Here is a 27,518-nt window from a genome sequence, read left to right on the forward strand (position 1 = left end):
GCTATACGCCAAATTCAGCAAGTGTGAGTTCTGGCTGGAGAAAGTAGCTTTCCTTGGTCATATCTTGACCGCGGAAGGAGTAGCAGTGGACCCCGAGAAGGTCAAAGCAGTCTCCAACTGGCAGCAACCAACTAATGTCAGTGAGATCAGAAGTTTTCTCGGACTAGCTGGGTATTATCGGAGATTCATTGAGGGATTTTCTAAGATAGCCCGGCCCATGACAGAGCTGCTCAAGAAAGAGAAGAAGTTCACCTGGACGGAGTCGTGTGAAAGGAGCTTCCAGGAGTTGAAGCGAAGATTGACGACAGCCCCAGTGCTAACCCTGCCGGATATTCATCGGGATTTTGTCATCTATTGTGATGCGTCCCGACAAGGATTGGGTTGTGTACTGATTCAAGATGGGAAAGTCATTGCATATGCTTCCCGTTAGCTTAGGACTCATGAGCAAAACTACCCGACCCATGACTTGGAACTTGCAGCCGTAGTGCACGCACTTAAGATTTGGAGGCATTATTTGATTGGAAATAAGTGCGAAATCTTTACCGATCATAAAAGTCTGAAGTATATCTTCACCCAACCAGACCTGAACCTGAGGCAGAGAAGATGGCTAGAATTAGTTAAGGATTATAATTTGGAAATTCATTACCACCCGGGAAAGGCAAACGTAGTGGCCGACGCCCTTAGTCGGAAATCCTACGGGCCCAAGAACGACCATTTACGAGAGGAAATGGCACGATTAAATGTGCACATTGTCCCTCGAGGCTCTAGTCAAGTGCTGAATGTCCAATCCACTCTGGAAGAAAGAATCAGGAAAGCCCAAAGATCGGACAAGGGACTGATGGAAATCCGAAAGCAAACCGGAGAAAATAAGGCACCGGACTTCAGAGTGGATAATAGGGGAACGCTGTGGTATAAAGATAGAATTTGTGTGCCCCAGAAAGGAGATTTCAGGCAAATAATCATGGATGAGGCCCACAACTCGGCCTACTCCATTCACCCAGGATCCACCAAAATGTATATGGACTTAAGACAGAAATATTGGTGGAATGGGATGAAGGCAGATATTGCACGGTTCGTCGCCCGTTGTGATACTTGCCAAAGAATCAAAGCTGAGCACCAGAAGCCGGCAGGATTACTACAACCTCTACCCATCCCGGTTTGGAAATGGGATGAAATAGGGATGGATTTTGTGGTAGGGTTGCCCAGAACCCAGAAGGGACATGATTCCATATGGGTAATAGTGGACCGACTCACTAAAGCGGCTCACTTCATACCCGTACGGGCTAACTACGGTGGAGAGAAGCTAGCCAAGCTCTATGTGGAAAATATAGTGAAATTGCATGGTGTGCCCAGTCGAATTGTTTCAGACAGAGGGACCCAATTCACCTCTAGATTTTGGAAGAGTTTGCATAAAGCCATGGGCACCAAGCTAGACTTTAGCTCCGCTTATCACCCACAGACAGATGGTCAGACAGAAAGGGTGAATCAGATTATGGAAGATATGTTGAGGGCATGTGTTCTCACCTACGGCAAAGATTGGGAACAGAGTTTACCCTATGCTAAGTTCTCATACAATAATGGATATCAAGCAAGCTTGGGCATGTCACCGTTCGAAGCCCTCTACGGAAGGAAATGCAGAACCCCTCTGATGTGGTCAGAAGTTGGAGAACGTGCCCTAGTCAGGCCCGCACTCATAAAAGAAGCAGAAGAAAGAGTAGCCGAGATTAGAGAGAAACTGAAAGCAGCCCAGTCCCGACAGAAGAGCTACGCGGACAAGAAAAGACGGGAAATTTGCTTCAACCCGGGGGATTTCGCGTATCTCAAGGTGTCACCTATTCGAGGGACCCGAAGATTTCAGGTACAAGGAAAATTGGCCCCTCGGTATATTGGACCATACCGAGTTCTGAAGAAAGTTGGAGCGGTAGCATACCGATCGGAATTACCAGAAGAAATGTCAGATATACACCCAGTATTCCACGTCTCACAGCTAAGAAAATGTTTGAGGGTACCCGAGGCAGAGCATGTGCCAGTGGAAACGATAGATCTACAGCCAGACCTACAATATCAAGAAGTACCGGTCAAGATTCTCGACACCGTCACCAGGAGGACTAGAAACTCTGAAGTACGAATATGCAGAGTCCAGTGGAGCAGACACGGAGTAGAAGAAGCGACGTGGGAACGCGAAGACGCTCTGAAGAAGGAATTTCCCCATCTCTTCAGGAACCAGCCGAATCTCGGGGACGAGATTCATTTTAAGTGGGGTAGGTTTGTAACATCCCGAAAATCTACTAAAATAAATCGTGCGCTAAAGATGTTTTTCGTCGTTGAGCTCGACTCCCCTCAAACCCTGAACCCCAACTCCCAGAATTTTCTCACGAACAACCCGACGCCGAATTCAATTCGCGTCCCATCTCTTTCCCACCCAACGCGACGCGTCGTGACCGGCCGCCGCGAATCCCGCCCCCTTTTCTTTTCCCCCGACCGCGTGGCCGACCGTAGCCGCGGTCGCCGCTGGCGCGCACCACCTCTCCCTCCTCCTTCTTTTCTTCCCCCCCCCCCTCCCATTTTCTTTTCCTCTATTTCTTTTTCCTTTTTACCATTTCTTTTTCTGCTTTTCTCTTTTTCCTTTTTCTTTTCTCTCCCTCCCTTCTTCCTTTCTCCCTCCTCTGCCTCGCTCCTCCGCTCGCCCCGAGCCCCGCCAGGCCGGCTCCCTCCCCCGCGCCCGGCCGCGCCGCCCGCCTCCCAGCTCCGGCCGCCTCCTGCTCCGCTCGGCCACGTTCCCCACCCGTGCACGCAGCGCCCCGCTCCCGGCCTGCGGCTCACGCTCTCCCGCGCGTCGCCCCGGGCTTGCCCGTGCGCCCGTGCACGCGCACGCGGCGCTCGGCGTGCCGAGCCGCGACAGCCGCGCCGCACCAAGCCGCTTGCCCGCGCCCGGCCGACTCCACGGGCCTGCGGCCCACGTGCTCGCCCCGCGCGCTCGCTGCGCCCCGCCATCACCGCCGCGCCGCCCGACGCTCCGCGTGCTGAGCCACGCCGCGACGCTCGCCGGCCGCGCATGCGCCGTGACGCGCCCCGCTCGGCTGCCCTCCGTTCACGCGCACGCCCGTACCACGCGTGCTCCACGCGGCCGGGCCAGCCGCCGCGCCGCTCGCCGCTTGCGCCACCGCCAGGCCGCCGCCTCGCCGCTCACGCCGCTTGGCGACGCGCACAGGTGCCCAGCCCACCCCACGTGCCACAGTGGCCGGCGCGCCTCCCGCCGCTGCCGAGCGGTCTTGTCGCCACTGTGCGCCGCGAATCAAGCCGCCAACCGCCATTAATGGAGTCCGCGGAGCTCGCCGGGTGACCACGCCGCGGCCACCGACCACGGCCCCCCCAACCGACCTACATCGGCTATAAAAGGGCCCCGGGCTCCGCAGCCAACCCCACCGCCGCTCCCAGCTCCTCCCCCGGTCCCGCAGCGCCGCCGCCACACTCCATCAATGCCGCCGCCGCTGGCTCGCGTCGCCCCGCTCCCTCGCCGCGCCCCAGGCCGAGGTGAGCCGGGGAATCGAACCCCACGTGCCCCTAGCCCCTTTTCCCCTCACCCCCGGCCGCCGCCGTGGTCCAGGGCGGCCAAATCGGCCGCCGCCGACGCACGGGGACGCCTCCCCTATTTCCCAGCATGAGGGGGAGGAAGGAGATGGCAGTTTTGCCATAAGGCCCTCCCCCTTCCCTCTATTCCATAAAGAACCCCCCCCCCCCACTTATGGCTTTTATCCAAAAACAACCCTGCCCTTTGTTCTAATTTCAAGTAAACCTTTCCACTTAAAAAACATAATTCTAAAGTATACCCTTGACCCTTCCAGTTTAGTCCAAATATTTCTAGAAATTACAAACAGACCCCTCCCTTCTCAAGGAATAATTACAAGTAGGTCCCCGCTTCCTGATCTAGCCCCTGAACCCTTACAAAACCTATTATTTCATGCGCCGAAACAACTCCGATTGACCCCAAACTTTACCATGTCACTTCTATTATAGTTTCGGGCCGCGCTGTTACCAAACCACTCAAAGATGTCACTTCTATCTCCATATTTTATGTGATTCCGATTCGAGCTCAACGATAAATCTTTGTTTTGATTGGACGTTGGTTTGTGTGTGCTGTAGACCACGGAGTGAACGAAGGAGAGCCCGTCAACGAGCAGTACTGTGAGCAGGTGAACGAGGATCAGTTCCATGACCCCGAGCCCGAAGGACAAGACTTCCCCGAAGGCTACGAAGACGGCAAGTTCAATCCCATCCTTTGATGCATGTTTCTGCCCTAGTTTTTATAAACACGACCCAATGGCCTGTTTTATAAAATTGCATATGTTTTACTTGCATGAAAACACGGTTGGATAGCCACCCCTTGATTTGTTATAACCATTCCTTGACTACCTAGATTAATGTCTGTTTTCGCTTGGACGTTAATCGATATTAAAACGCTTAGGACTTTACTCAAGATATGATTTGTTTATAAAGAAAATGTGTGCGTATGGGTTGGGACAAATGTGGTGTCTTTGTAAAGAAAGTGTAGACAGGATGGAGGGCATTTCTACGGATTTGCCTTTTGGTGCGCTCGTGCCATTATGGCAGGGCAAAGGAGGGAGATATCCATCTTGTCGTATCTAAGGACCGAGTTGGTGTGTCATCTCACCTAACTCCATTATCGTGCAAACCACTCGACCGTTGAATGGGCAATGGCGTAGCATGAATCCCACTAGTTGGTGTGATAGCCATCAGGAGAGCTGAGAGCAACGGGTGACTAAGGAAAAGGGATAAGCCCCGAGTGACTTATGCCCGGTTATACCTAAATGAACGGTCGATGACCCCTTGGTGCATCCCGTGATGGCTAGTCAGGCTTAGCTATGGTGGGTAATGGCTATGTTGGGATCTACACCGACACGACGGTGTTCGAGTTGTGGTATCCTACTTGTGGGTAAAGTTGCACACCTCTGCAGAGTTAAGAATCTATTCGAATAGTCTGTGCCCACGGTATTGGGCGAGTTACGGTGTGGTCACATAACTAGTGTTTTATTGGGATGGGCTGGTGTGAGTTGTTTTGGAATTATGTCCGGCAGTTATGCCGTGTGCTACGACGGACGGGGAGTCCGGTAGCAGTTTAAAACTTGAACTCCGTGTTACTGCAAAAACTGTTTTCAAAAAGGTTTTCTGTCAAATAGACCCCTGCATATAATATCGTTTTTCTGCAAATTGAACCGTAACCTTATCCTTGATTTACCTATGCATATTATTCTGTTATAACCCCCCCTCCGTGGGTGTGGTTGGACTTGCTGAGTACGTTTGTACTCACCCCTCTCTTACTTTTTACAGAAGAAGACCCAGACTTCGTACCAGACGACACCGAGTAGGGTTATCGCTCTACACCCAACCTTGCCTGTGGAACCAGCCCTGTTGAGATGCCTCCGCTGTCGCAATACTCTGAGCCTGTGGTAGACCCTATGTGGTTTGCGGTCTGGTGTTATGTAGTAGCATGGTTAATTATTATCATCATCTGTATCGAGTGTCCTCCAAGGTTTGTACGGTTTTGAACCATCTGATGTAATAAATGTGGCATCAGCCTCCTGGGACTGGTGTTTTGTATCACATTTAAGTCTTCTCTTATGAGGGGACGCTTCAGAAGCCAGATCACTTGATACTGAACCCAATGTAATCTAGAAATCTTTATTAAGTGGTTCCACTATCAAGGTCCCTGTTGTACAACAAAGGAAAATAGAATACTTTCAGCCAAATTTTATAAGACTAGTTGAAAAGGTACGTGGTATTAGCCTGTGCAATAGAGGCCACATTGGCCGGCTATCTTCTGATGCAAGAATTGCTCATTATTAGGACGGTAAAAACCAATAGCCCAGGATGTACTTGGTTCACTCAAGCTGGAATTATTTGAATGTGCAGGTACTATCATCTAAAAATTGCAAGCTTTCAAAATAATTCCTGGAAACTTTAACGGAGAGGTTTGTACTCCAATCTACAAACCTGAATGGGAACTGAAGCAATAAGGGTTTGAACTGCAAGAACCAAGAATCAATGTCTGTACTGATCTGCCCTTTCTTGAAACCTTCAATCCAAATGCTTGAAAAACAGATATACTATAAGTTATATTAGTATTCAGGAGAAAATATTAATTTGTCTCTGCAACCTTGTGTTTCTGGTAGAGCAGTCCCAAGAGATAAGCTGCTGAACTTTAGTTAGATTATCCCTGATGGTTGCTGCAATAAAAAACTAGGTGCTTCTGTTAGCTGCACGGTATGGACATGTTTAAACATCCAATAAATGGCAAGGATCCTTGAATAAGTTGCAACTATGATTGAGCAGATCATGCATATCCTACTTGATCTAATAACAGCATCTAATTTTTTGCACTCCATCTTCACTACTTTCAACATGTGTATCCACTATAGTATCATTCATTCAAGGACGACAAAAAAAGGAGCGCATTTCAATATACTTCTGGGCAGGTACATTTTATCTACACCACCGACGGAACGTACTGGGTATGTACCTGTTGCTGTGTAAGCTGCCGGCTTTGCCGTGCCCACCGCTGAGCTAGCTAGTACATGCACATTTTGTCGAACATCTTGCAGACAGTGGAGGCAACGGCTTTTGCACTACCTACGTTGGAGGCTATGACTGGAGCTGCTGTTTGCGCTTGCATTGCGTCGACCTGCAGCCATGCGAGCGCAAACATCCGTTGTTGCACTCTGGGAGCTCCGGCAGTCTGCAGTGGGCGGTCCGGCAAAGGGAGGCCAGGAGGAGCTTACTCGCACCTGTTATGGCAAGTGGGCTGACGCCCATGAGTACTGTAGCGCATGCATAGTGCCGGATCAGATTTGATTAGATTAATTTGGTTTATTAGGAAAGAGATAAGATAGATTAATTCGGTTAGGATATTGCTAAGGGATCAAGTCAGTCATCTCTATAAAAAAGACTATCATGTATCTCTTTGAGGCAAGCAAGATTAGAACCAAATACTTCCCAGAGCCTCCAACGTGAGGGCGGGTAGCCTCTAATCCTGTTATCCACCATATCATTTGGTATCAAGAGCCTTCGTTCCTGTGACCACCAAATCCCTCCCAATCCCACCCATCGATCCTTTCCCTTGCGCCTAGATTGGATCAATTTCACCCCTGTTCTTCCACCAATTTCATCTATTTCCACCCTAGATCGCATCTGCTGTCATCATGGGAGTTCCCAAGTTCCACGTCCCAGACTTTGATGGTAGTTCCGATCCCTTGCAGTGGCTGCACCGCTGCAACCAATGCTTTGATGCATGGAAGACTACAGAAGAGGACAAGATGTGGTTTGCCACACTCCGACTGACGGGCGTGGCTTATCAATAGTACTGCAAGATCGAGAGGAATCGTGGCATGCCGACGTGGGAGCAATTTGCCGGCAAAATCAGCCGCCAGTTTGCGCAGGTCCCAGCACCGGTCAAGCCAGATGCGCCGCCGGCATCGCCTCCTGGACCGCCACCGGCCGCGCCTTCTCCGCCGGCACCGGTGGTGCCCACGCTGTCGGCGCCAACCCCATCTCCACTGGGGACCCTGATGGTGATGCCTCCTTCGTTGCCCGCGCCATCGACACCAACGCTATCGCCGCCAGCAATCCCCGCGCCGTCGACGCCCACGCCATCTCCGTCATCAACCCCTGCACCACAGGCGCCGTTACCACTGTCCCATGCTGCTCCACAGGCGCCACCAATTGTGCCGCCCACCGTCATCGATCCACTTGTGGCTGGGAAGCAACAGCTCCTGCCCGTCATGGATCCATCGCCGCCAAACTGTCGCCGCCTGTTGGCGTCTTCCTTGGCGGCCCAGATCCTCGTCGGCGGCGTTCCCGACCGTCGCGGATATGGCTGCCCCGTCCGTCGCGGCGCCCATCCCCCATCACAGTGGATCCATCCCCGCCCGTCGCGCCCCCGTCCGCAGCTGTCCGCGCTTGTTGCGCGGCGCCCATCCGCGCACCTCCATCTGTGGCCGCCCGCGCGTCGTTCGCGCACCTCCATCCGCGGCCGTCAGCACGCCGTCCGCGTGCGCCTCCGCCCGTCTGCGGCCGTCCGTCCACCTGCTACCGTCCGTCAACGGCTCTCTAGCGCCAAGTTGGGGCCGGCCCATCCGTGTCCATCCGCGTCCGTCGCGCGACACCAGTCCACCCTGTCCGCGCTCCCCCATCGGGCGGCCCACGTCCGCCCCGTCCGCTCGCCTCCGTCCGCGGCCAACGCGCTCAGTCCGCGCACCTCCGTCTGCGACCGCTCGCACGCGAGCAGCTCTGACGGCAGCGGTAGAAGCAGAACAAGAGGTGCATCGAGACGCTGCGCAGCGCCATGGCGTGCAAGCAGCTGCAGGTGTTGTTTGTCACCGAGTTGCTCGGCTGCATCTACTACACCGACCTCGCCAGGCCCGACCACGGCATGCTGCCGCCCAACACCGCCGTAGCCGTGCACGACGTCGTGTTCGGCGGCGCGCTCGCTGGGCAGTTCTTTTTCGGCTGGCTTGGCGACAGGCTTGGCCGCAAAAGCATCTGCGGCAGGACGGTGCTGTTCACGGCCATCTGCTCCCTCATGTCGGGCTCACGTTGAGGAGCTCACCCGCCAGTGTCATGGACACCCTCGGCTTCTTCCACTTTTGGACATCTTCTCCAACAACAGGCTACTTCCATCCTCTGCTTTTATTCTGAGCACTATTGCAGCTCGAGGACGAGCTGTCTTTGAGGGGTGGAGAAGTGGTATGACAAGTGGGCTGACCTAGGCCATGAGTACTGTAGCACATGCATAGTGCCGGATCAGATTTGATTAGATTAATTTGGTTTATTAGGAAAGAGATAAGATAGATTAATTCGGTTAGGATATTGCTTAGGGGTCAAGTCAGTCGTCTCTATAAAAGAGACTATCATGTATCTCTTTGAGGCAAGCAAGATTAGAACCAAATACTTCCCAGAGCCTCCAACGTGAGGGCGGGTAGCCTCTAATCCTGCTATCCACCATATCACACCGCTGTCGTGTCGTTTTGCAGCTTGCGCGAGTTGCAAATGGACGACGCCTCCGTGGCAATGGTGATGGAGGGGCAGGGGTGCTCTAGGAGGGGGAGTGGCGCACAAACACGGTCATGCCGTTCGTGGGCCTGGCAGGTGGCGGTTCCAACGCCTGGACTGCTACCCACATTGAAGTAGAGGTTGATGGAACTGGGGGGAGAGGAGAAGGGAGAGGGGAGAGGAGGGGAGGGGGAGCTGGCTGGCGACGAAGGCCCTGGCAGGCAGCACCCGCCGAATTGGAGGCCTACCACGCGGCGGCTGTGGCCGGCTGTGCAAGGTCACAGCGGGAAGGGAGTCGGTGCCAAGAAGACGACGTCCGTGGGTTGCCTGGCAGGAGGACAACGGCGGGTTCTGCAAGCTGAGGGAGGCGCAGGCGACGTGGTAGGCAAAGGGCGGCCGGCGGCGGGGCAGGCGGAGAGGCAGGCTGCAAGCAGAGGCCGCTGAGCGGGTTCGCGACGATTCGCGAGCGCCGTGGATCCGTGGCTTAACGGGCGTGAGGCCCGCGCCCACCCGGATCAAATGGTTGATATCACAACTTTGCGAGATCCAACGGCTAGAGTGTTAGTGGGCGACGTGGCACGATGGATTCGCCCGGTTTGGTGCAGGAATCGTAGTTAGAGATGCCCTCGCAGGTCCAGTTCTTCCTGACTTCTCGTCTAGCTACTTCGCTCCCTTTCCTCTTCGGTGATCTTCTAGCCACCGAGGCCCTCACCGCTCATGCGGGGCTATGTCATGGAATGCCAGGAAGCTCTATGCTCGCACAGTCACGCTCTGTAAGGAGGGAGGGAACAACACACAGAAGAATAGCAGAGTCGATCGAGAGCTAGCCTAAATTGACTGCAAATTCAGATGCTGTAAAATTCAGAAGCTGTATATATGATCGCACAGTCACGATCAATCAAGATTTTCTCAACATTACTTTATTTCCACATATATAAAAGATACAGAAAGAAGCGTTATGCATGATCGATCGACTCTTCGTGATTTTCTGACAATCATTAACGTTCAAATGCAGCCCAAATTTGTCTTTTTTGTAACTGCAAGTGTAAGATGAATTTGATCGTGGAAATTTATATGTAGATGGGGTAGACCGAGATGTACATTCATGATTTTTTTCAGAATTTTTTGAAGACCTTTTTAGTTTGATTGCACGGTGATTTCACCAGTTCCGTGATTGCACCAGATATGTCTCCAGTTAGCCTTGCCCCCGGTTCCGCATTGACACATCTTCATTGGATTGGATCACACGAACAATATAACTATGAGCGCGTTTAGTTTCCAAAAATTGTTGAGTGCTACAGTAACTGGCAATGTTTGATCACTAATTATGAGTATTAAATATGAATAACTGACAAAACTCATTCCACAAACCTCGGGTGAAATTGCGAGACGAATTTTTTAAGTCTAATTGGACTATGACTGGACCATGTCGTGCTACAGTAACCAATCTCTAATGACAGATTAATTAGTCTTAATAGATTCGTCTCGTGATTTTCCGTCCATCTATGTAATTAGTTTTATAATTAGTCTATATTTATTACTTCTAATTAGTGGTCAAACATTATCTAAAACTTTTCACCCAAAAATTTTTGGGAACTAAACTCCCCCTATATAAGTATTGGCTTAGCAACTCCAACAGATCGATCTCCCCCTTTCCTCTTTCTCACTATATAGGGAGATCCCCTTTCTTAATTTCGACATATGGAAGAAGTGCTTGAGCAAATTGATTTTTTCCTCTTTCTATATGAAAAGGGAGATGTGATGTCTCCCCTTTCTATTAGGTATTGGAGAGAAATTATTGGGGATTAGGAAAAAATAAAGGGCAAAGGGAGATGGAAAATCAATCTGCTGGAGTAGGTTTTTTCAACATCAATCCCCTATATTGAGAAAAAGTGGAAAGAGAAAAGGGGAAAATCAATCTGTTGGAGTTGCTCTTGATTAATCTTCCACTTTTCCCTTTCTCACTATATAGGGAAATCCCCTTTCTTAATTTCAACATATATGGAAGAAGTGCTCCAGCAGATTGATTTTTCTCCCTTTCTATATGGAAAGGGAGATGTGATCTCTCTCCTTTCTATTGGGGATTGGAGAGAAATTATTGAGGATTGAAAAAAATAAAAGGAAAAGGGAGATGGAAAATCAATCTGCTGGAGTAGGTTTTTTCAACAACAATCCCCTATATCGAGAAAAAATGGAAAGAAAAAAGGAGAAGATCAATCTGTTGGAGTTGCTCTTGCTGCATGCCACCCTCCCTGCATGGCGCTGCACCAGTACAAGTCCACGACACCCCACCACTTGCCTTTCGCCGTCGTTATCGATCGACATCCTTAACGGGAGGAGCCTACTCGAGCACTAGATCCGCTGGTCCCCATGGGAGGGGTAGTAGAACCACCTCTAATCATCTAATAATCACTCAAGCTATTGTTTGACTCTCTTATAACATATGCATATTAAACCCTTCATGTGTACCTAATATATTTTCTAATCGAATTAAAACTTTGAAAGAATTGAAGAGTTGATCCAATGATGAAGCACTAATGAAGAACTGAAAGTTGAACCAATAAGGAAGCACTAAGAATATGACCAAACACAAATAACAAACGAGAGGAACTTTGCTTATGGTCAGCTTTGGGGGGGGGGGGGGCACCGAGTCTCTGCCACGACATACTCCTATGTAGTTTATTGGATTAGCATAAGTGCAGAAGTGGTTGGGATATACACTTATTCATCTTAACCTAGTCTCCCTCATTTAATTCCTATGCTATTATTTCTTCTAATGATGCTGAAGTAGGAAAGAAGAAAAAGGTAACACCTATGATCTATGTGATGTTACGTTGTTGTCATATCTTAGACGCGAAGTTGCTGGTATTGAAAGCGTTAAATATTCGCGCATACACCCTCTGCTTTGTTTGGTTCCTCATATAGTTTCTCCGTTCATTTTTGTATATTCCTGTGAATTATCAAATTTTAATTAAGATCGTCGATATGATTTTAGGACAAGCATTACGAATAAAGTTTTTTTTATAGGATCCACATTTTCCAAGCGTCTTCAACAAATTTTTTTGTCATCTAGTGTCATATTTATGCACCCAAAGTAGGCCTCTTTAGTATATGATAACTAAACGAAACTATAACCTCAATAGCTGGTTTCCTAAAAAAATGCCATACCATGAATATGGATGTGCCAAGTTTTTTTCTTCACTTTTCAAAACTTCATATTGCGTTTTTGTATTAATTTTTAGCTTTTTATAAAAATATGTGCATTTGGATTAGGACCATGGGGAGCAGCACAAACCATTATCTTGCTTTCATTTTTTTTATTTGGGCAGTTTTTTTTTTCGAAGCACAAACCATATCTTGCTACTTGCCCGTCGATGAATGCATACGAATTAGGAACTGCAGCCCAACCTAGTCGAGTTAGAAAGACTGCTAAGAAATCCCAAGTTGGGCCGGGCACCAAATTGTGGGTTGTGGCCTTGTGGGAGGAAATGTCCAAAATTAAAAATAGTGGGAGCAAGAGAATAACACTCGGAGAGGATTTGAACCTGTTTGTGAGTGGCGCCGGTGGTGAAGCCAAGTTATGTTGATGATGTGAAGTAGAAACGGTGGAGATGGATGACTAGATGAGGTCGGCATGGTGGCATGGGAGCTGACATTGGTGCTTTCTCGCAGTACTGTCCAAACTTATCAAGGCTTTTTAAAATGAAAGATATTTTTTATATTCAAGAATGTCCCAAAGATAATGTTCTAACTAAATCACATGATTTTCACTACCGTTAGAACAACAGGGAATATGCACAGTTCACTGCTTGATCAGTGTTTCGTCCTGACACAGAGTACTGTATCATGTTTGTTTCTCGCAGTATCATTTACTGGTTTTGACCATATGCTAGGATCTCATATAAGGTGCCACAGATATATGTGCTTCCACATTCCCCAACTTTGAATAAGACTGCTGAATTAAGCATTTGAAGTTACCAATTATTGTAGGATCTTTTACCCAAAAGTATCTCGACCGTTGGATAGCAGAGCTCAGTTTGTGCAACAGAGATAGTAGTAGGTATGAGAAGCAAAGCACAGCATGCGAACTAGTGTACATAAAGTTAACAGGCCATGTAGCATGCACACAAATACTGCCTTCAAAGATCAATTATATCAAGTGCCCTAAAAAAATCACCAGTTATTCAGTAAACGCAGAGGGCATGCATCGAACAATGTTTCCTTTACCACTTCTGTAAACAATTCCGCACAAAAGCAGAACGCAATTTTGTATTGGGAACAAATGAATGCGCCCCCATTTCCTGAAATGAAGCCCTCGCTAAACATTGACTTGCATTTCTATGCAATTCGTAATGGTATGCAACTATGCAAGTCCAAGAACAGAACTGCATTTCAAACTCAAACAAGTTCTCGTTCTCGACCACGGTTTGTCAGTTTCATCGGATTTTACCCAGAAAAAAAAACAGGAGCATTACATCCACGGAACACAAGGGGTTTCAGGATTCTGAACAAAAATCGAAGCAGACACACATGTCGCGGCGATGGATCAGGGTTTTTGGGCAGGCGTACGTACTGGCTCACGCGTGCGTCAGCCATGGGGACGTCGCGCGTCGATCGATCGCCGGATTCGGGGGGAGGGCCCGGCGGAGAGGCGTCGCGCGCGGTCAGCGGACGAGGATGAGGTAGCCGCGTCGCTCGGGGCCGCGGGGTCGACGCGGAGGGTTGGGGAAGATGCACGGTCGGGGGCCGCGGCGGCGGCGCGGGCGACCCCAGACACGGGCGCGGGCGCGGGCGGCGGGGAGGGCGAGGAAGACGCCGTGGACGTCGGCGAAGAGCGCCCTCCAGCTGCGGGAGAGGGTGCTGGTCCGGGCCGCGGCGGCGACAGGGAGGCGGAGGAGGATGTGCAGGAGCAGGTGGTCGGGGAGCGAGCTGAGGTAGTCGTGCTCCTCCCCGCACCCGCCGCCGCCGCCAGCGGGGGCGGAGGAGCGCTCCTCGCCGTCGAGGTCCATCACGCCCTCGCAGGGCATCCCGCGTCCGCCGGGCTGGCGATCGCGATGGCAATGGCGTCGCGGCGGTTGTGCGAGGCTGCGGGCTCTGCTCTTTGGCTTCGGGGAATGCAGAGGAAGGCGAGAGAGAAAACCGTTAGAAATAGGACAGCGCCGTGGCAACCGGCAATGGCGCAATGCGATCTGGCAATCCAGACTCTAGAAATATGGCGTTTTTTTACAAAACACCCTCAATTATTTCTCGGACATTCATTTCCGTCCAGGAATAAGACCGACGGCGAAGGGCATCTTGGGGATCTCCTGTACCCTTCTGTTATTTTGCAATGAGGGAATATCCTATTTCAAGCAGATGGTTTTCACAATCATCCTTGACATGACAATTGTTTCAACAAACGGTGCAATCGTATATCTTGTCTAGATTTGCCTGCTTTTCAGTTTTCATCATCTACCACTGGCCTTAGGAACCCAATCAAGGTTCTCTTCCTCATCTATTTCTCATGCAAATGCAACTTATACAACCAATACGGCAACAGCTTGAGAAGTGGACCAATGGTCATGCAGTTTCATCTGCATGAATGTACAAATGCATCTAGTTAAGAAATGTGGTACATGAATAACATGCAAAGGTGATGTGGAGGACTGTCTAAGTTGCTAATGGTTTAACCCCGTCTAGATCGGTAACCCACATGCTTGGGAATTGGCTTCAAAAATTTAATGCACAAGAGGCATTTACTATTCTAACAGGGGCAGTGACTCTGTGTTGGGCAATATGGCGTTGTCGAAATAAGATTATCTTTGATAACGTTAAACATTAATCTTTTATGCAGGCTATTTTAGGGGGGCCTACTGGCTACGATTTTGGTCAATGTTGCAGCATGAAGAGAGGACAAAGGATCTGTTCATGAAGTCCAGCACTTCTTTGGAGATGGTAGTCTTAGAACTGTTTGCGAATCATGGATGGAAGCATAATAATAGATTTTGTCAGGCTTAATTTTGTTTTTTTACTCCCATGATAATTCAGGGATTGAAGCTGAAAAATGTAATAATTGAAGGTTGTGTACACTAAACCATAAAAATTCCTTTATCTAAAAAAATGTGTATCGCCCTTGCTGTGACAAATCCCTTCCGATGCGCAAAACAATAACATTTGTCGAGGATCCAAGCACCAAACCGCAAAAACCTAAGCCAATTCTTGTACTCCTTGATTTCTATGCCGTTTCAATCAACACTTAGCTACCCGTGTCGTGAGCAAGAGGAGGGATTTTCACAATTTCTCTCTCTACCGCCTCAACTCAAGCCATCGATACATGGCCATATTCCCGAAGGCCCAAACACCCCATGTAGTCAAATGTCTAGCATCATGCTCAGTGATGTGATCAGTTTTCCCGTTGGTATCAGCTATTTAGCCTAGTAATATGATCATCATGTTGGCACTCTTCCATTTTGCGCGTAATATGGGTTCTGTCATTTGCAGTTGCGCGTCCATGAGTTCTAATGAACATGACAGTTTGCCATGGCAATCAACAACGACTGATTAGAATCCGTCCCATCCAGTTGCTTAATGGCTGCTCAATACTTCGGAAATTCTGAGTTAGCTGATCAGGGCGCGCCGGCGCGACGCCATGGATTCTTCCTGTCCTGAAAAATTCTGAGTTAGCTGAAGCTGATCAAGGAGAACTGATAAGTATTTTTTTGTTGTTGTTGTTAAGCTTTCAAGTTTGTTTGCCTTTTTTCAGTACAAGATAAAAAGTGTCGCTGATTACTTTTTGCACAACACCTTCTGCATTTCACTACAATTTGGTTGATTTATGGATCAATTGTCGCATACGTTTCAATCATTTTTGTTGGTTCTGAATTAAGAGTTTTTGTTTTTGATGCCATGAATGCCAGTCTACATAGAACTTATCTATTGTCATATTCCAGTCTCTTCAAATTTCTTATTTTTGAACTACTTTTTGCAAAATGATCACATGATCAAAGTAAACTTTGATACATGGTCAACTTTCTGAGTTTTAGGTAGTGAGTTGGTTTAGTGCTTTGCATAGTTTGATATCTACGCTTGTGATTTTTTCCACTTTTATTTGGTTTCAATATGAATCAAGTTTCAACCTATCGGTTCTGGAGATCTCCATGTTTGAGGCAACTTTCAGTAAGCAGTTAAACACATAGACTCTTGGGCGATGGCTTCTTCTGTTGTGTTTGCTCTAGTTGGTCAAAATCATTGGTTGCAACACAAGCCATCTTGCCCGTGGTTAGAAAGAATGCTACTAGTTAGCTCTGCAACACAAGCCATCGGTTACCACAAATAGCACTCTAGCAGATGATGCTGACACAGAGCAGGAACCAATTCAGCATCAACATGCAGCAATCTGTGAAACTGAACCAATTCTTCCAAGAAAAGAGGTGTTTTTCATCTACAGAGCAACCGGTGGACAGCCGGAGCTATGCTTCTCATCTTTTCAAGGCGAGCTGTAATGAGCAGCTTGCATGTTTTTTTGCTAGTTTTCTTGACTAATTCAACGTATGTTTTTTGTTTATCAGTCTAAGAAATTCCCTAGGACTTGCTATTCCATCAACCTAAAGAAAGGCCGCTTGTTTGAATGGAGCGGATAAAAGTTTTGGTGAAAAAGCTTGATTTTAAGTTGGTTTAACTCAGAGGATACTGAAAGTCTGAAATAGATTTACCTATTTGGAGGGAAATAGGTGAAATGCTGTTTGAATAAATGCATGTTGTCGATTGCTCTTTGAAGAAACTGTGGAACGAGAAAGCAAGGCCTGGCTATGCAGTGGATCGGGTTTAGGGTGGATATCTGCGGGTTTCGAGTTTGCGGGTTTCGGGTTCGGTTTCTGATTTTTACCCGCGAATTTGCGGGTTTGGGTACACAAAAATTTTCGAGCTTGGAGCGGATTCTTAAACATACCCGCGGAGCTCCATCGGACCTCCAAAACTTTGAGCCCAGTAGCAGCCCATCTTAGAAATCTAGGTATATAAGGCTGAACCATGAGCTCCTCACCTGCCTGGTCACCCCAGACGCCCCCACCCCCGAGCGCCACGCCGCACAATTCCCGAATCGGCGATTCCTGTCCGGCCGTCCCCATCCGCGATTCCGAGTCGCCCCCTTCCCATCCGCGCCGCCGAGCCGCCGACCCACACAGCCGCACAGCCGCGCCCGCGCCCCGGTCCCGCACTCCGCCTGTGGCCTGTCCGCCCCTCCGGGCTCCCGCACGGCCACGGCACGGGCGGCGCCGGCGCACCGCGGACTGGCGGAGGGCTGCCACACCGCGCCCCGCATCGCACGGCAGAGGCAGACGCCCCGCGCCCCGTCCCGCACGGCGTGTCGATGTTCCAGCAGCCACAGGGCCTCGCTGGCCTCCAATCCGCGCACACCCACAGGGCCAGAGACCGGCCGAGCCTGCGTGGCTGAGCTCTCAACGGCTGCCGGCCTCGCCGGTCCTTGAATCAAGATGGTTTGTAAAAAAATTCGGGTTTTGGATTATCCGTTCGATTTCGGGTATCCGCGGGTTTCGATTTTGGACATGAATTTGTATCCGAATCGTAGTTCTTATTATTTCGATTTTGGATTATCTGTTTGATTTCGGGTACCCATTGCCATCTTTAGACCTGGCTGATGTGTCGAAGGCTGATCCACACATAATCTCTGGGCTTGGACGTCTTGGGCCTATGGGCTGAATGCTTACTTGATAGTGAGGAAGTATAGCCCAAGTTTTTGGATCCAGAATTAATCTTTCATTTTGTTTTCGTTTTTGGAAATGAACAGTAGCCTGGAGCTTTTAGGTATTGGTGCCATGAATATAAAGAGTATATTTAACAGTTTTTTGCGTGGATTATTCAAACTTGGGTACTATACTTAGTTCCCCTTTTATTTTCTAACTTCAGTATTTATATTTCTGATGCTTTTATTTTCCTCATATTTATCTCGAGAGAAAAATCACAAGCAGGATTTCCGTTGCATAATAAAGAGTGGCCTGGTATTGCCGTCGCCACAATTCTCACGTTGACGTCGTGTATCCAGCTTGCCCACCACGTGTATCTAACTTCACGTTGACGTCGTGTATCCAACTTGCGTCCAGAATAAAATCTGTAGCTGGTGTGGTCGGCTTGATTCCTCCCGGTCCGTGGCGCCCAAGTTTCCTCCCCCTTGATCTTTTCATAAGCCTCCCCATGCTTTGACCATCCTCTAGAGCGTGCACTGTCCACATCACATGAGAGTAACAAAAGCAATGAATCAAAAAAAAAGAGTAACAAAGGCAACACATGTTCTTCTTAAGAAATAATTCAACTTTTTTCTCAAATCACTAATAAAATACTACACAACTCCTTGAAGTTGAACAACTCAACTCCATACACTACATTAAATCCTTAAAAAAGAATTATAAAACAGTTTACATGTATCTGAACGAAGAAACTCAAAATATTTCTCATGACAAAGTTCAAAATGGTACCTCTTTGTATAACTCTTTTGCTATTCCCCTTCAAATCGATTTTGCATCTCGCGGGAAAAGAGTACGGTACGAATGTGATGGTGTGCCAAGTTAAGATTACTCCCTCCGTTCAAAATTACAGATTATTTTGGCAAATCAAGATACATAGATTTTGATATGCATCTAGATAAACATTATGTCTAAATGTATGATAAAATTTGTGTATCTAAATTTATCAAAACGACCTACAATTTGAAACGGAGGAGTACAAATTTTGAAAGAGTTTGTATAATTTTGCATCGCGTAGCTTGTTTCTTATATGCATCCTCTAATATATTGTGGAGAACCAATTTTCATATTTAAAACAAGACGATTAAACTAGAGAAAAATAGATGAATTGAACGGAGCTTAACTAGTAAAGTTTTTTTTTGTATTGGAACATGTCCCCCGGGTTTGAGTTCCCCATTCTTTGAGCAGTAGCCAATGTGCACCTCGATAACTTTATCAATTTTAAAAATCTGAGTGCACGTACGTATTTTGAACGTCCGTATCTACAGTGTGTTTGAAAAAATAGGAACTATACTCGGTCTTCAAAGCATAATTTTGATCGTTTATTTTTATAGGAAATAGATGACGTTTAGGACAGCGACACGGTCTTCAAAATATAACTTTGACCGCTTATTTTTATATAAATATTTATTAAAAAAGTGATATATATATTTTTATGAAAGTGTTTCTTAAAACAAATCTATTCATATAATTTTTAACTTTTCAAACTCAATAACTTAAAAGTTATTCATGATTTATATTCCTAATGTTTAACTCAAATCTTGTTCAAAACGTCATCTAAATTCTATATGGAGGGAGTAATTAACTTTCTTCTTGTGGGATTCTTTTTCCAGGTTTCCAGACGGCTTACACGTATCGGAAATCCTGCCTGGGGCTGGGGCTAGAAGCCTAGAACAGTAGAACCCGTACACACACGTGGTGACGTCACAGCCGAAAACCGACTCGCCGCGACCCGAGCCAACCGCACCGGACCTCATCTCGAACCGTCCCCGAACCGACCGAGCCCGCAAGGTCGCGACCGCCCTGCCTTCCTTCCTCTTTCCCAATCGCCGGTTCGCCGTCCTCTCCAAGGCTCTTCCCCATCAAATACCCCTCTCCTCACCGTCCTCTATTCCCACCACCACTCACCTCCACCTCCACCGCCGCCGCCGCCGCCGCGTCCCCCACCCCACCCTACCCTACCATACCCCACTCCCCGCTCCCACTCGCCCCCCACCGCCACCGCCTCCCCATACCGACGGAGGGCGCCCAAACCCTAGGTTTATCCCTTCCGCCCCGCCGCATGCAGCCCTCCACCGATCGCCGCCGCGGGGGTGGACCCGTGGCCACCGCCTCCCGCCCCGTGTGGCGCCCGCGCTCCTCCGCCCCGGCCGCGGGCCCCGACGCCGCCGCCGCCGCCCCGATCCTGCCCCTCCCTACCCCTGCCGCGGAGGTCCGCCCGCCCCACCGCCGCTCGCGCCGTCCCAATCACGGGAACAACCACAATCGCCGCCCCGCCCCGCCTCAGGAGCAGAGCGACAGCGCGGGCCACCAGCGCCGCCCGGCCCCGCGTCAGGAGCAGAACGGCAACGCGGACCACCATCGCCGCCCCGCCCCGCATCAGGAGCAGAACGGCAACGCCGGCCACCATCGCCGTGGCCCGCCGCCCGAGAGGCCGGCTCCCGCTGCGCCTGCCCCCGCCTCCGCCCGTGTGCGCACCCCTGCTCCGCCTCCTCCGGCGGCGGCGGCGATTGGGCGCGATGGGTCGGTGCCTCAGCTGGTCCAGGAGATCCAGGACAAGCTGGCGCGGGGCGCGGTGGAGTGCATGATCTGCTACGACATGGTGCGGCGGTCGGCGCCCATCTGGTCCTGCGACAGCTGCTTCTCCATCTTCCACCTCCCCTGCATCCGCAAGTGGGTGCGCTCCCCGGCCTCCGCCGCCGATGCCTCCCCGGCGGCAGACCCTGCCTCCCCGTCCTGGCGCTGCCCGGGGTGCCAGTCCGTGTATACCACTCCCGCCCGTGACCTCGCCTACAACTGCTTCTGCGGGCGCCAGCGGGATCCCCCCAACGACCACTTCCTCACGCCCCACTCCTGTGGCGAGCCCTGCTCCAAGCCACTGGAGAGGGCAGAACCCCCAGGTGCCAAGGGGGAGGATGCAGACGCCACCAGGTGCCCACATGTCTGCGTCCTGCAGTGCCACCCGGGGCCGTGCCCGCCCTGCAAGGCATTTGCACCGGACAGGCCCTGCCCCTGTGGGAAGCAGATCATCGTGCGGCGGTGTGCGGACCGCAGCACGCCTGTGACCTGTGGCCGCCCGTGCGAGCGGATGCTGCCCTGCAAAAGGCATCGTTGCGAGAAGGTTTGCCACACAGGGCCTTGTGGAGATTGCTCTGTTGTTATCTCTGCACGGTGCTTCTGCGGGAAGAAGAATGAGGCCCTGCTGTGTGGAGACATGGTGGTGAAGGGGAAGCTGTCTGAGGAGGACGGGGTGTTTTCTTGCAGTGAACCCTGTGGCCACACACTTGCTTGTGGGAATCATGTCTGCAAGGATATGTGCCACCCAGGACCTTGTGGTGAGTGCGAGTTCATGCCAGGGAAGGTCACTACATGCCATTGTGGCAAGACAAGGCTGCAGGAGAGTAGGGCAAGTTGCTTGGACCCGATCCCAACCTGTGACAAGATCTGCGATAAGAAATTGCCATGTGGGGTGCATAATTGCAAGGTCAATTGCCATGAGGGAGAGTGCCCGCCTTGCTTGGTCCGTGTTGAGCAGAAGTGCCGCTGTGGCTCATCAGGCCGGATGGTGGAGTGTTACCAGGTTAAGAAGGAAGAGTTCCGCTGCAACAAGCCTTGTGGCCACAAGAAGAACTGTGGGAGGCATCGGTGCAGTGAGTGCTGTTGTCCACTGTCAAGGAAGTTCGCTCAGCTTGAAGGTGGTGACTGGGATCCCCATCTCTGCCAGATATCATGTGGGAAGAAGCTCCGCTGTGGGCAGCATGCATGCCAGCTACTCTGCCACAGCGGTCATTGCCCGCCCTGTTTGGAGACTATATTCACTGATCTCACTTGTGCCTGTGGCAGAACTTCTATCCCGCCACCTCTGCCTTGTGGCACACCAACTCCATCATGCTCACATCAGTGTTCAGTCCCCCAGCCTTGTGGCCATCCAGCCTCACATTCATGTCATTTTGGAGACTGTCCACCTTGTGTCGTGCCAGTAATGAGAGAATGCATAGGGGGACATGTAATGCTGAGGAACATCCCCTGTGGATCAAAGGATATCAGGTGCAACCAACCATGTGGCAAGAATCGCCAATGTGGAATCCATGCTTGCAACAGGACTTGCCATCCTGCCCCTTGTGATCAGCCACTTGCAAATGGGGATGCTAGCTCAAGCTCTGGTGGCAAAGCTTCTTGTGGACAGGTATGTGGTGCTGCTAGGAGAGAATGTAAGCATACATGCACTGCCCCATGCCACCCATCATCACAATGCCCAGATTTGAGATGTGAATTCCCTGTGTCTATTACCTGTTCTTGCGGCCGTATCACTGCAACTGTTCCTTGTGGTGCTGGGGGACCCTTCAGCAGTGATAATATGTTTGAAGTCTCCATCATACAGAAGTTGCCAATGCCACTCCAGCCTGTGGAATCAAATGGGAGGAGGGTGCCCCTTGGGCAAAGGAAGCTTTCTTGTGATGATGAGTGTGCAAAGATGGAGAAGAAGAGGGTCCTTGCTGAAGCATTTGACATCACCCCGCCCAATTTGGATGCATTGCATTTTGGTGAGAACTCAAGTGCATCAGATTTGGTTTCTGACTTGTTCCGTCGCGATCCAAAGTGGGTGGTGGCCATAGAAGAGAGGTGCAAGTTCCTTGTACTTGGCAAGGTGAGGGGCAGTTCTTCGAACAATCTTAAACTGCATGTCTTTTGTCCCATGTTGAAGGACAAGAGGGATGCTATCAGACTCATTGCAGACCGGTGGAAGCTTTCTGTTCAGTCAGCTGGTTGGGAGCCCAAGCGTTTTATTACCATCCATGTCACACCCAAGTCGAAACCGCCTGCTCGCATCCTTGGCTCCAAGGCAGGTGCCCCTGTCACAGCTACCCATCCCTACTTTGATCCTCTGGTTGACATGGATCCGAGGCTGGTCGTTGCAATGCTGGACCTGCCACGGGATGCTGATGTCAATGCTCTAGTCCTAAGGTTTGGCGGGGAATGTGAATTAGTCTGGCTGAATGACAAGAATGCCATAGCTGTCTTCAATGATCCTGCTAGAGCAGCAACAGCTCTGAGGCGGCTGGATTATGGGTCTGCTTACCAGGGTGCTGCAATGTTTATGCCAAGCAGTGCTCAGGCATCTTCTTCAGGTAATGTGTGGGTTGGAGGACAGAAGGATGGAGGGCTTGCTGCTAGGAGCAATCCATGGAAGAAGGCTGAGCCTGACCTGCCCACCGGAGACTGGACTGGTGTGGCTGGCCATGCTCCAGCATCAGGTTGGAGAGGCGCCAACACCGCGACTCAAGTTATGGGGACACAAAACCGATGGAATGTTCTGGAATCTGATGCTGCCACAAGCTCGGGCCCAAGTGAGGATCGGAAGACTGCTCCTCATACGGATGCCGGATATAGTGCGGCACCTAATTCTGGGAACACTGGGCCATCGGTGAGCAAGCTGCAGCCGGACATTGAGGTGGACGACTGGGAAGAAGCTTGCGAATGAAGGACATTGGGAAGAAGCTTGCAAATGGAAGGATTGGTGTGAATGAGGAGGAATTTACAAGTTCGGTCCAGATGGTTTTTGTTCTTCTGGGATCTGGTTTCTATTAAATCTTGTTGGCTAGGAATAGTACTGGTACTATGATGGTAATGAGCCTTTTATGTTCTGTCAATTTTTAAGTAGTTGCCGACTGCCTGGTGACAGTTTCAGATGAAAGCGCATATTGTTACACAGGTGTATCTCTGTAAGGCTGCTGCTTATTTTACAGTCCTGATGTCGAATTGAGAAGAAATCCTGTGCCATAAAGTTTCTATCACTGCTCAGTTTTTAGGCCTTAATGGTACCTTGTGTTTACTCGCTTATAAATTATTTGTGGCATGTCTATTCACTGTTTTGGGGGTAGGGTGTTGTGCTCCGGCGTTGTGTGAGAATCAAATGAATGCTGTGCGTGCTCCTGCCTCCTGCTCTGTTCAGTGTGTTCGATCATTCTGTGGTCAGCTGAATGTTGCCTGAGACACTAGTCATATTATTATCAGTTATAATGTTATATTGATTTATCCCCAAAGGATGGGGCTGCAATTAGTACTAGGCCCGATGGTTTTTTGTTGGCCAAGGAAATATCTTGGCAATCTACAGCTCTCACTATGTGTTGGGGTCATTTAAATTTGGTTTGTTTAGTTGGGCACTAGTGCTGCTAGGAGGAATGCTGTACGTGCTCTGGATGGAAATCTTCTGTCCTTACTATTTTCTTGCCAATGGATGCAAATCTCATGATATCCAGGGTTGTCTCTCATTTTTCTTCCTCAAATGTGCAGGGAAACCCTTTCTCCTGGGTCTCATTTTTTTCTTGCTTGTTGTACAAATTCCAACACTTCACCCTGCTCAATCCATCAGATGCAGATTTAGTATGAAGTTCGATGACCTGTGTTAGTCTAATTCTCGCAGCATGAATAGATCATTTTTGTCTGATGCACACTGCTATATTACACTCTTGCGAACTATTTGATATGAATTGAAAATAGAACCTACAAGTAATTTCATTTAGGTAGTTACATAGGTGGTAATTTTGCAAGCGCAATGTTTTCATTTTTTTGATACGTGCCGATTTTGCGTGGTCTGGTTGTCGGTCAAGCTATATGACACTTGGGCTCTTTATTTTCATCGGGTAGCTAAATTGTTCGCTGTGAATATACACTGATAGATGTATAGCGTGCAATTTCTGTTAATACCACTGCTTGGGCCCTTTACTTTGATCTGTAATTTTTTCCCAACTATATACTTGCATCATGAGTTCATGACACTTAACTCTTGTCTATGCCTTCCATTTTTCTTTTCAGCAAAGCTGTTGGAACAGATTGGTGAGGATTGAGGGCACGCACCAGCCTGCGAGTGGCCAGTGACGGCCATGGCTCAATTCCAACGCAATGTAAGCTCTCGCTTTTTCCCGGTACCACACTTGAGCACCACCTCCCCAATTCCCCCTCTCCCATTCTCGCTGCTGACGCCTCTCACTTCCGTCTTCTTCAGTGAGTAGTGAATGGCGGTTGTGATTCTACAGATACGTTGTCCTCCTGTGCTTCCTGCACTCCTTGTGATTCAAGTGCATACACCTTGGCAGCAGCTTGCAAAGTGTTCGACAGAATGCTCATGAGGAGGTCAACATGAAGATAGTAGTTGTTTCATCTGCCCGTAGTGCTCTAACCACATCAGCAACAGGCCTACCTGCCTGGTCCCTCTACGTTGACTGGTTGGTTTGATCTATACGATTTACAACTTTAATACTTTATTGCTTATGCTCCACTACTTCCACTGGACTGAAGTTAATAAATGAGAACTAATTTGTATTGCCACAGGTTCATTCATCTAGGGCACAAAATTCTTTTCTACTTCACCTCCTATTGACCTCTGTGCTTTAGTTTCCTTTTCCCTTTGGGTGGACAGAAGATTGATCCAGTGTGGAGTGGTCTGATTTGGGTGAGGAGCAATTCGATGGGAACAGGACTGGCAGCCTAGCAAGCCAGTAGCTCAATGCTTGCATCCTGCAGTGTAGGCACGGAAGCATTCCTCACAACCGAACAACAACAACAACCAGGTTTGCATAATATTCTGATTTCTGACACATGCTTACACAACGTTTTGTTACTGCATTTAGACAACTCAATATGTCATGAGATTTATGTATTTTAGCTGCTCACCGTATATCCTTATATTTGCAACAAAGGGGAAAGAAAAGGAATTTTTTTTTGTTCTTTATCTTATACGGTCCTTCAACGTTCCAAAGAACTTCAATTTCTCTTTCTGCTTTATTTTGTGCACTGCCTGGGTTCTCCATCTTTATTGCTTAGTAGATCAAAATGACAAAGACTCTAGAATCAAGTTATTTCCACCATTTGTAGCATAAGCTATGCCTTGCACATCATTAAATCCATTTGCTTTGCAATGCATCGATCACAGCAAAAAAAATGCCTAGGCGATAGATAATGATCCTTCCAGGAACATTGGTTCCGAGCCTTCAAAAAACAGCAAGCTTGATACTGACAGTGTTGGATTTACCAAGTTGTAAGTAAGGGACTGTTTAAAATTCTAAAATGGCTAGATCCCCTTTTAATATTTTAAAAATTACATGTCAAATATTTTTAAATCACTGAAATCTTTATAACAGATTTCTAATGGTTCGAAATTGGTGTGCAGCACATGTCTGATTGAAGCTACATAGATCCTCAGTGGCTAAAAGATTAAGGATGCCTTAAGGTAAATTATTTTTCATGGTTGAAGTATTCAGATGATATCTTTTTACATAGTAAGTTGCTCCCTTTTAAATACAATGAAGACTTTTTCATCATTTATGCTGTGAAAGATGGAACAGAAATAATGAATGTATCTGCACCCATTTTCTATGTTAGATCCATAATCCACACTGAATAAGGATACTTTTCTCTTCTACCAACTTTAGCTTTTTCACATTCTTCTGTGTCTTACATATTTTCCATTATGTAATTTGGTTGGATATAATTGTAACTTGGTTGGATTGAACTGCAAATTAGTTAAACATGTAAAAGTGCTTGTGTTTTTTGCTTAGTATATATTTTTTTTCTTGCCGGTTGATTACTGGTTCCATCTCATTGGTGTACAGTTTTTGCTCAGTATACATTTCAGAAATGCTGAGCTTTGCTTCTTACATGCAACTTGATTAGGTCGAGAATTTTTTCAAATGGAGACATGAAGTGGAGCGCATGTATGAGTCTTTGATTCAAACACTTAAGACGAAGCTGTCAAAGACTACATATCTGTGCCCTTGAGTAGCATTTCCTCTGCGAGTTGCTATTTCCCATATTTGCAGATGTTCATGCGCAGGAGAAAAATAAATAGCAATTGTGTCATGCTTAACATGTTGCCTAATTACATGAATCAAAAAAATTTCTTGACTGATGAGTATGGCAAATACTGGAAAAACGTTGCATGTGAAGCATTTTTCTTTTGATAGCATGAGAAATGCTCCATCATCTGTTTTTTTTCATGCACCTGCAGTATGAAAGAATGTACTTCTATATCTAAAGTTCTCTAATAAATATAAGTAATATATTTGTATGTGTTACAATATATTGTAAAACTGTAATCTTTTCCCTTTACTTTATCTTAAGCATACACGGAAAACATGCTCAAAATACATGCTAGCTATTTGCCTTCTATATCAAACTATTTATTGTGTGTTTACTAAAAGTGCATATCACACTTACTCTATCAGTTATGTCAGAGGTATAATTGAATCCGTATCTTAAATTCTCAGAATTAAATGACTTGCAGGAGACTATGTGCAAGAAATGGTTTATGAAAGTAACTGTAGACTTTAACCACTCCATGACCCAAATTCTCAGCTACCAATAAGATGTTTTAGTGTAACATCTTTGTAATTATAAGTAGTTCCACATTTAGAGTCCTGATAAAAATGTAGGCATATGCTTTTATGGCATTGTAAATAAATGTATCTACACATCTATATTACTGTTGAAAGAATAAATATTATCTCTATACATTCCCTGGTCTATTATAGTTATACATGTTCGACCTTTTTTTTACCAATACCTAAAAAGTAAAAAAAAAAATTTACTCTATCCTGCTTGAATTAAAATTTATTTCACTGGTGCTGGGCGCACAGAGGCGTGCGCAAAGTACTCGTTATTGATCCAGGTTGGTTGATCCCCCGAGGATGGGGCTGTCATTTTTACTACTCGCGC

The 27,518-nt window shown here is 48.2% G+C and overlaps 1 protein-coding gene and 2 long non-coding RNA genes across 3 annotated transcripts; 2 read left to right on the forward strand and 1 right to left on the reverse strand.

Moving 5' to 3' along the window:
• Positions 1-5,655: 5,655 nt before the first annotated feature.
• LOC120702961 lies at positions 5,656-9,225 on the reverse strand. The gene is made up of 4 exons (XR_005686619.1): positions 9,027-9,225; positions 6,539-6,803; positions 6,013-6,245; positions 5,656-5,728 (listed from the first exon to the last, which is right to left on the reverse strand). It is a non-coding gene; the product is annotated as an uncharacterized LOC120702961 (long non-coding RNA).
• Positions 9,226-19,777: 10,552 nt separating this feature from the next.
• LOC120702962 (NF-X1-type zinc finger protein NFXL1-like) lies at positions 19,778-23,661 on the forward strand. Its single transcript, XM_039986961.1, has one exon. It carries the CDS (start codon positions 19,867-19,869, stop codon positions 23,284-23,286), a length of 3,420 nt encoding a protein of 1,139 aa, XP_039842895.1. The 5' UTR covers positions 19,778-19,866; the 3' UTR covers positions 23,287-23,661.
• Positions 23,662-25,018: 1,357 nt separating this feature from the next.
• On the forward strand, positions 25,019-26,878 carry LOC120702963. Its single transcript, XR_005686620.1, has 3 exons — positions 25,019-25,375; positions 25,975-26,034; positions 26,478-26,878. It is a non-coding gene; the product is annotated as an uncharacterized LOC120702963 (long non-coding RNA).
• Positions 26,879-27,518: the final 640 nt, after the last annotated feature.

Source organism: Panicum virgatum, chromosome 4K (assembly GCF_016808335.1).
Source record: "Panicum virgatum strain AP13 chromosome 4K, P.virgatum_v5, whole genome shotgun sequence".
Taxonomy (NCBI): Eukaryota; Viridiplantae; Streptophyta; class Magnoliopsida; order Poales; family Poaceae; genus Panicum; species Panicum virgatum.

What these genes read in the sequence shown, in the direction of transcription:
- LOC120702962 (XM_039986961.1), top strand. Translation starts at nt 19,867, where the DNA reads ATGCAGCCCTCCACCGATCGCCGCCGCGGGGGTGGACCCGTGGCCACC.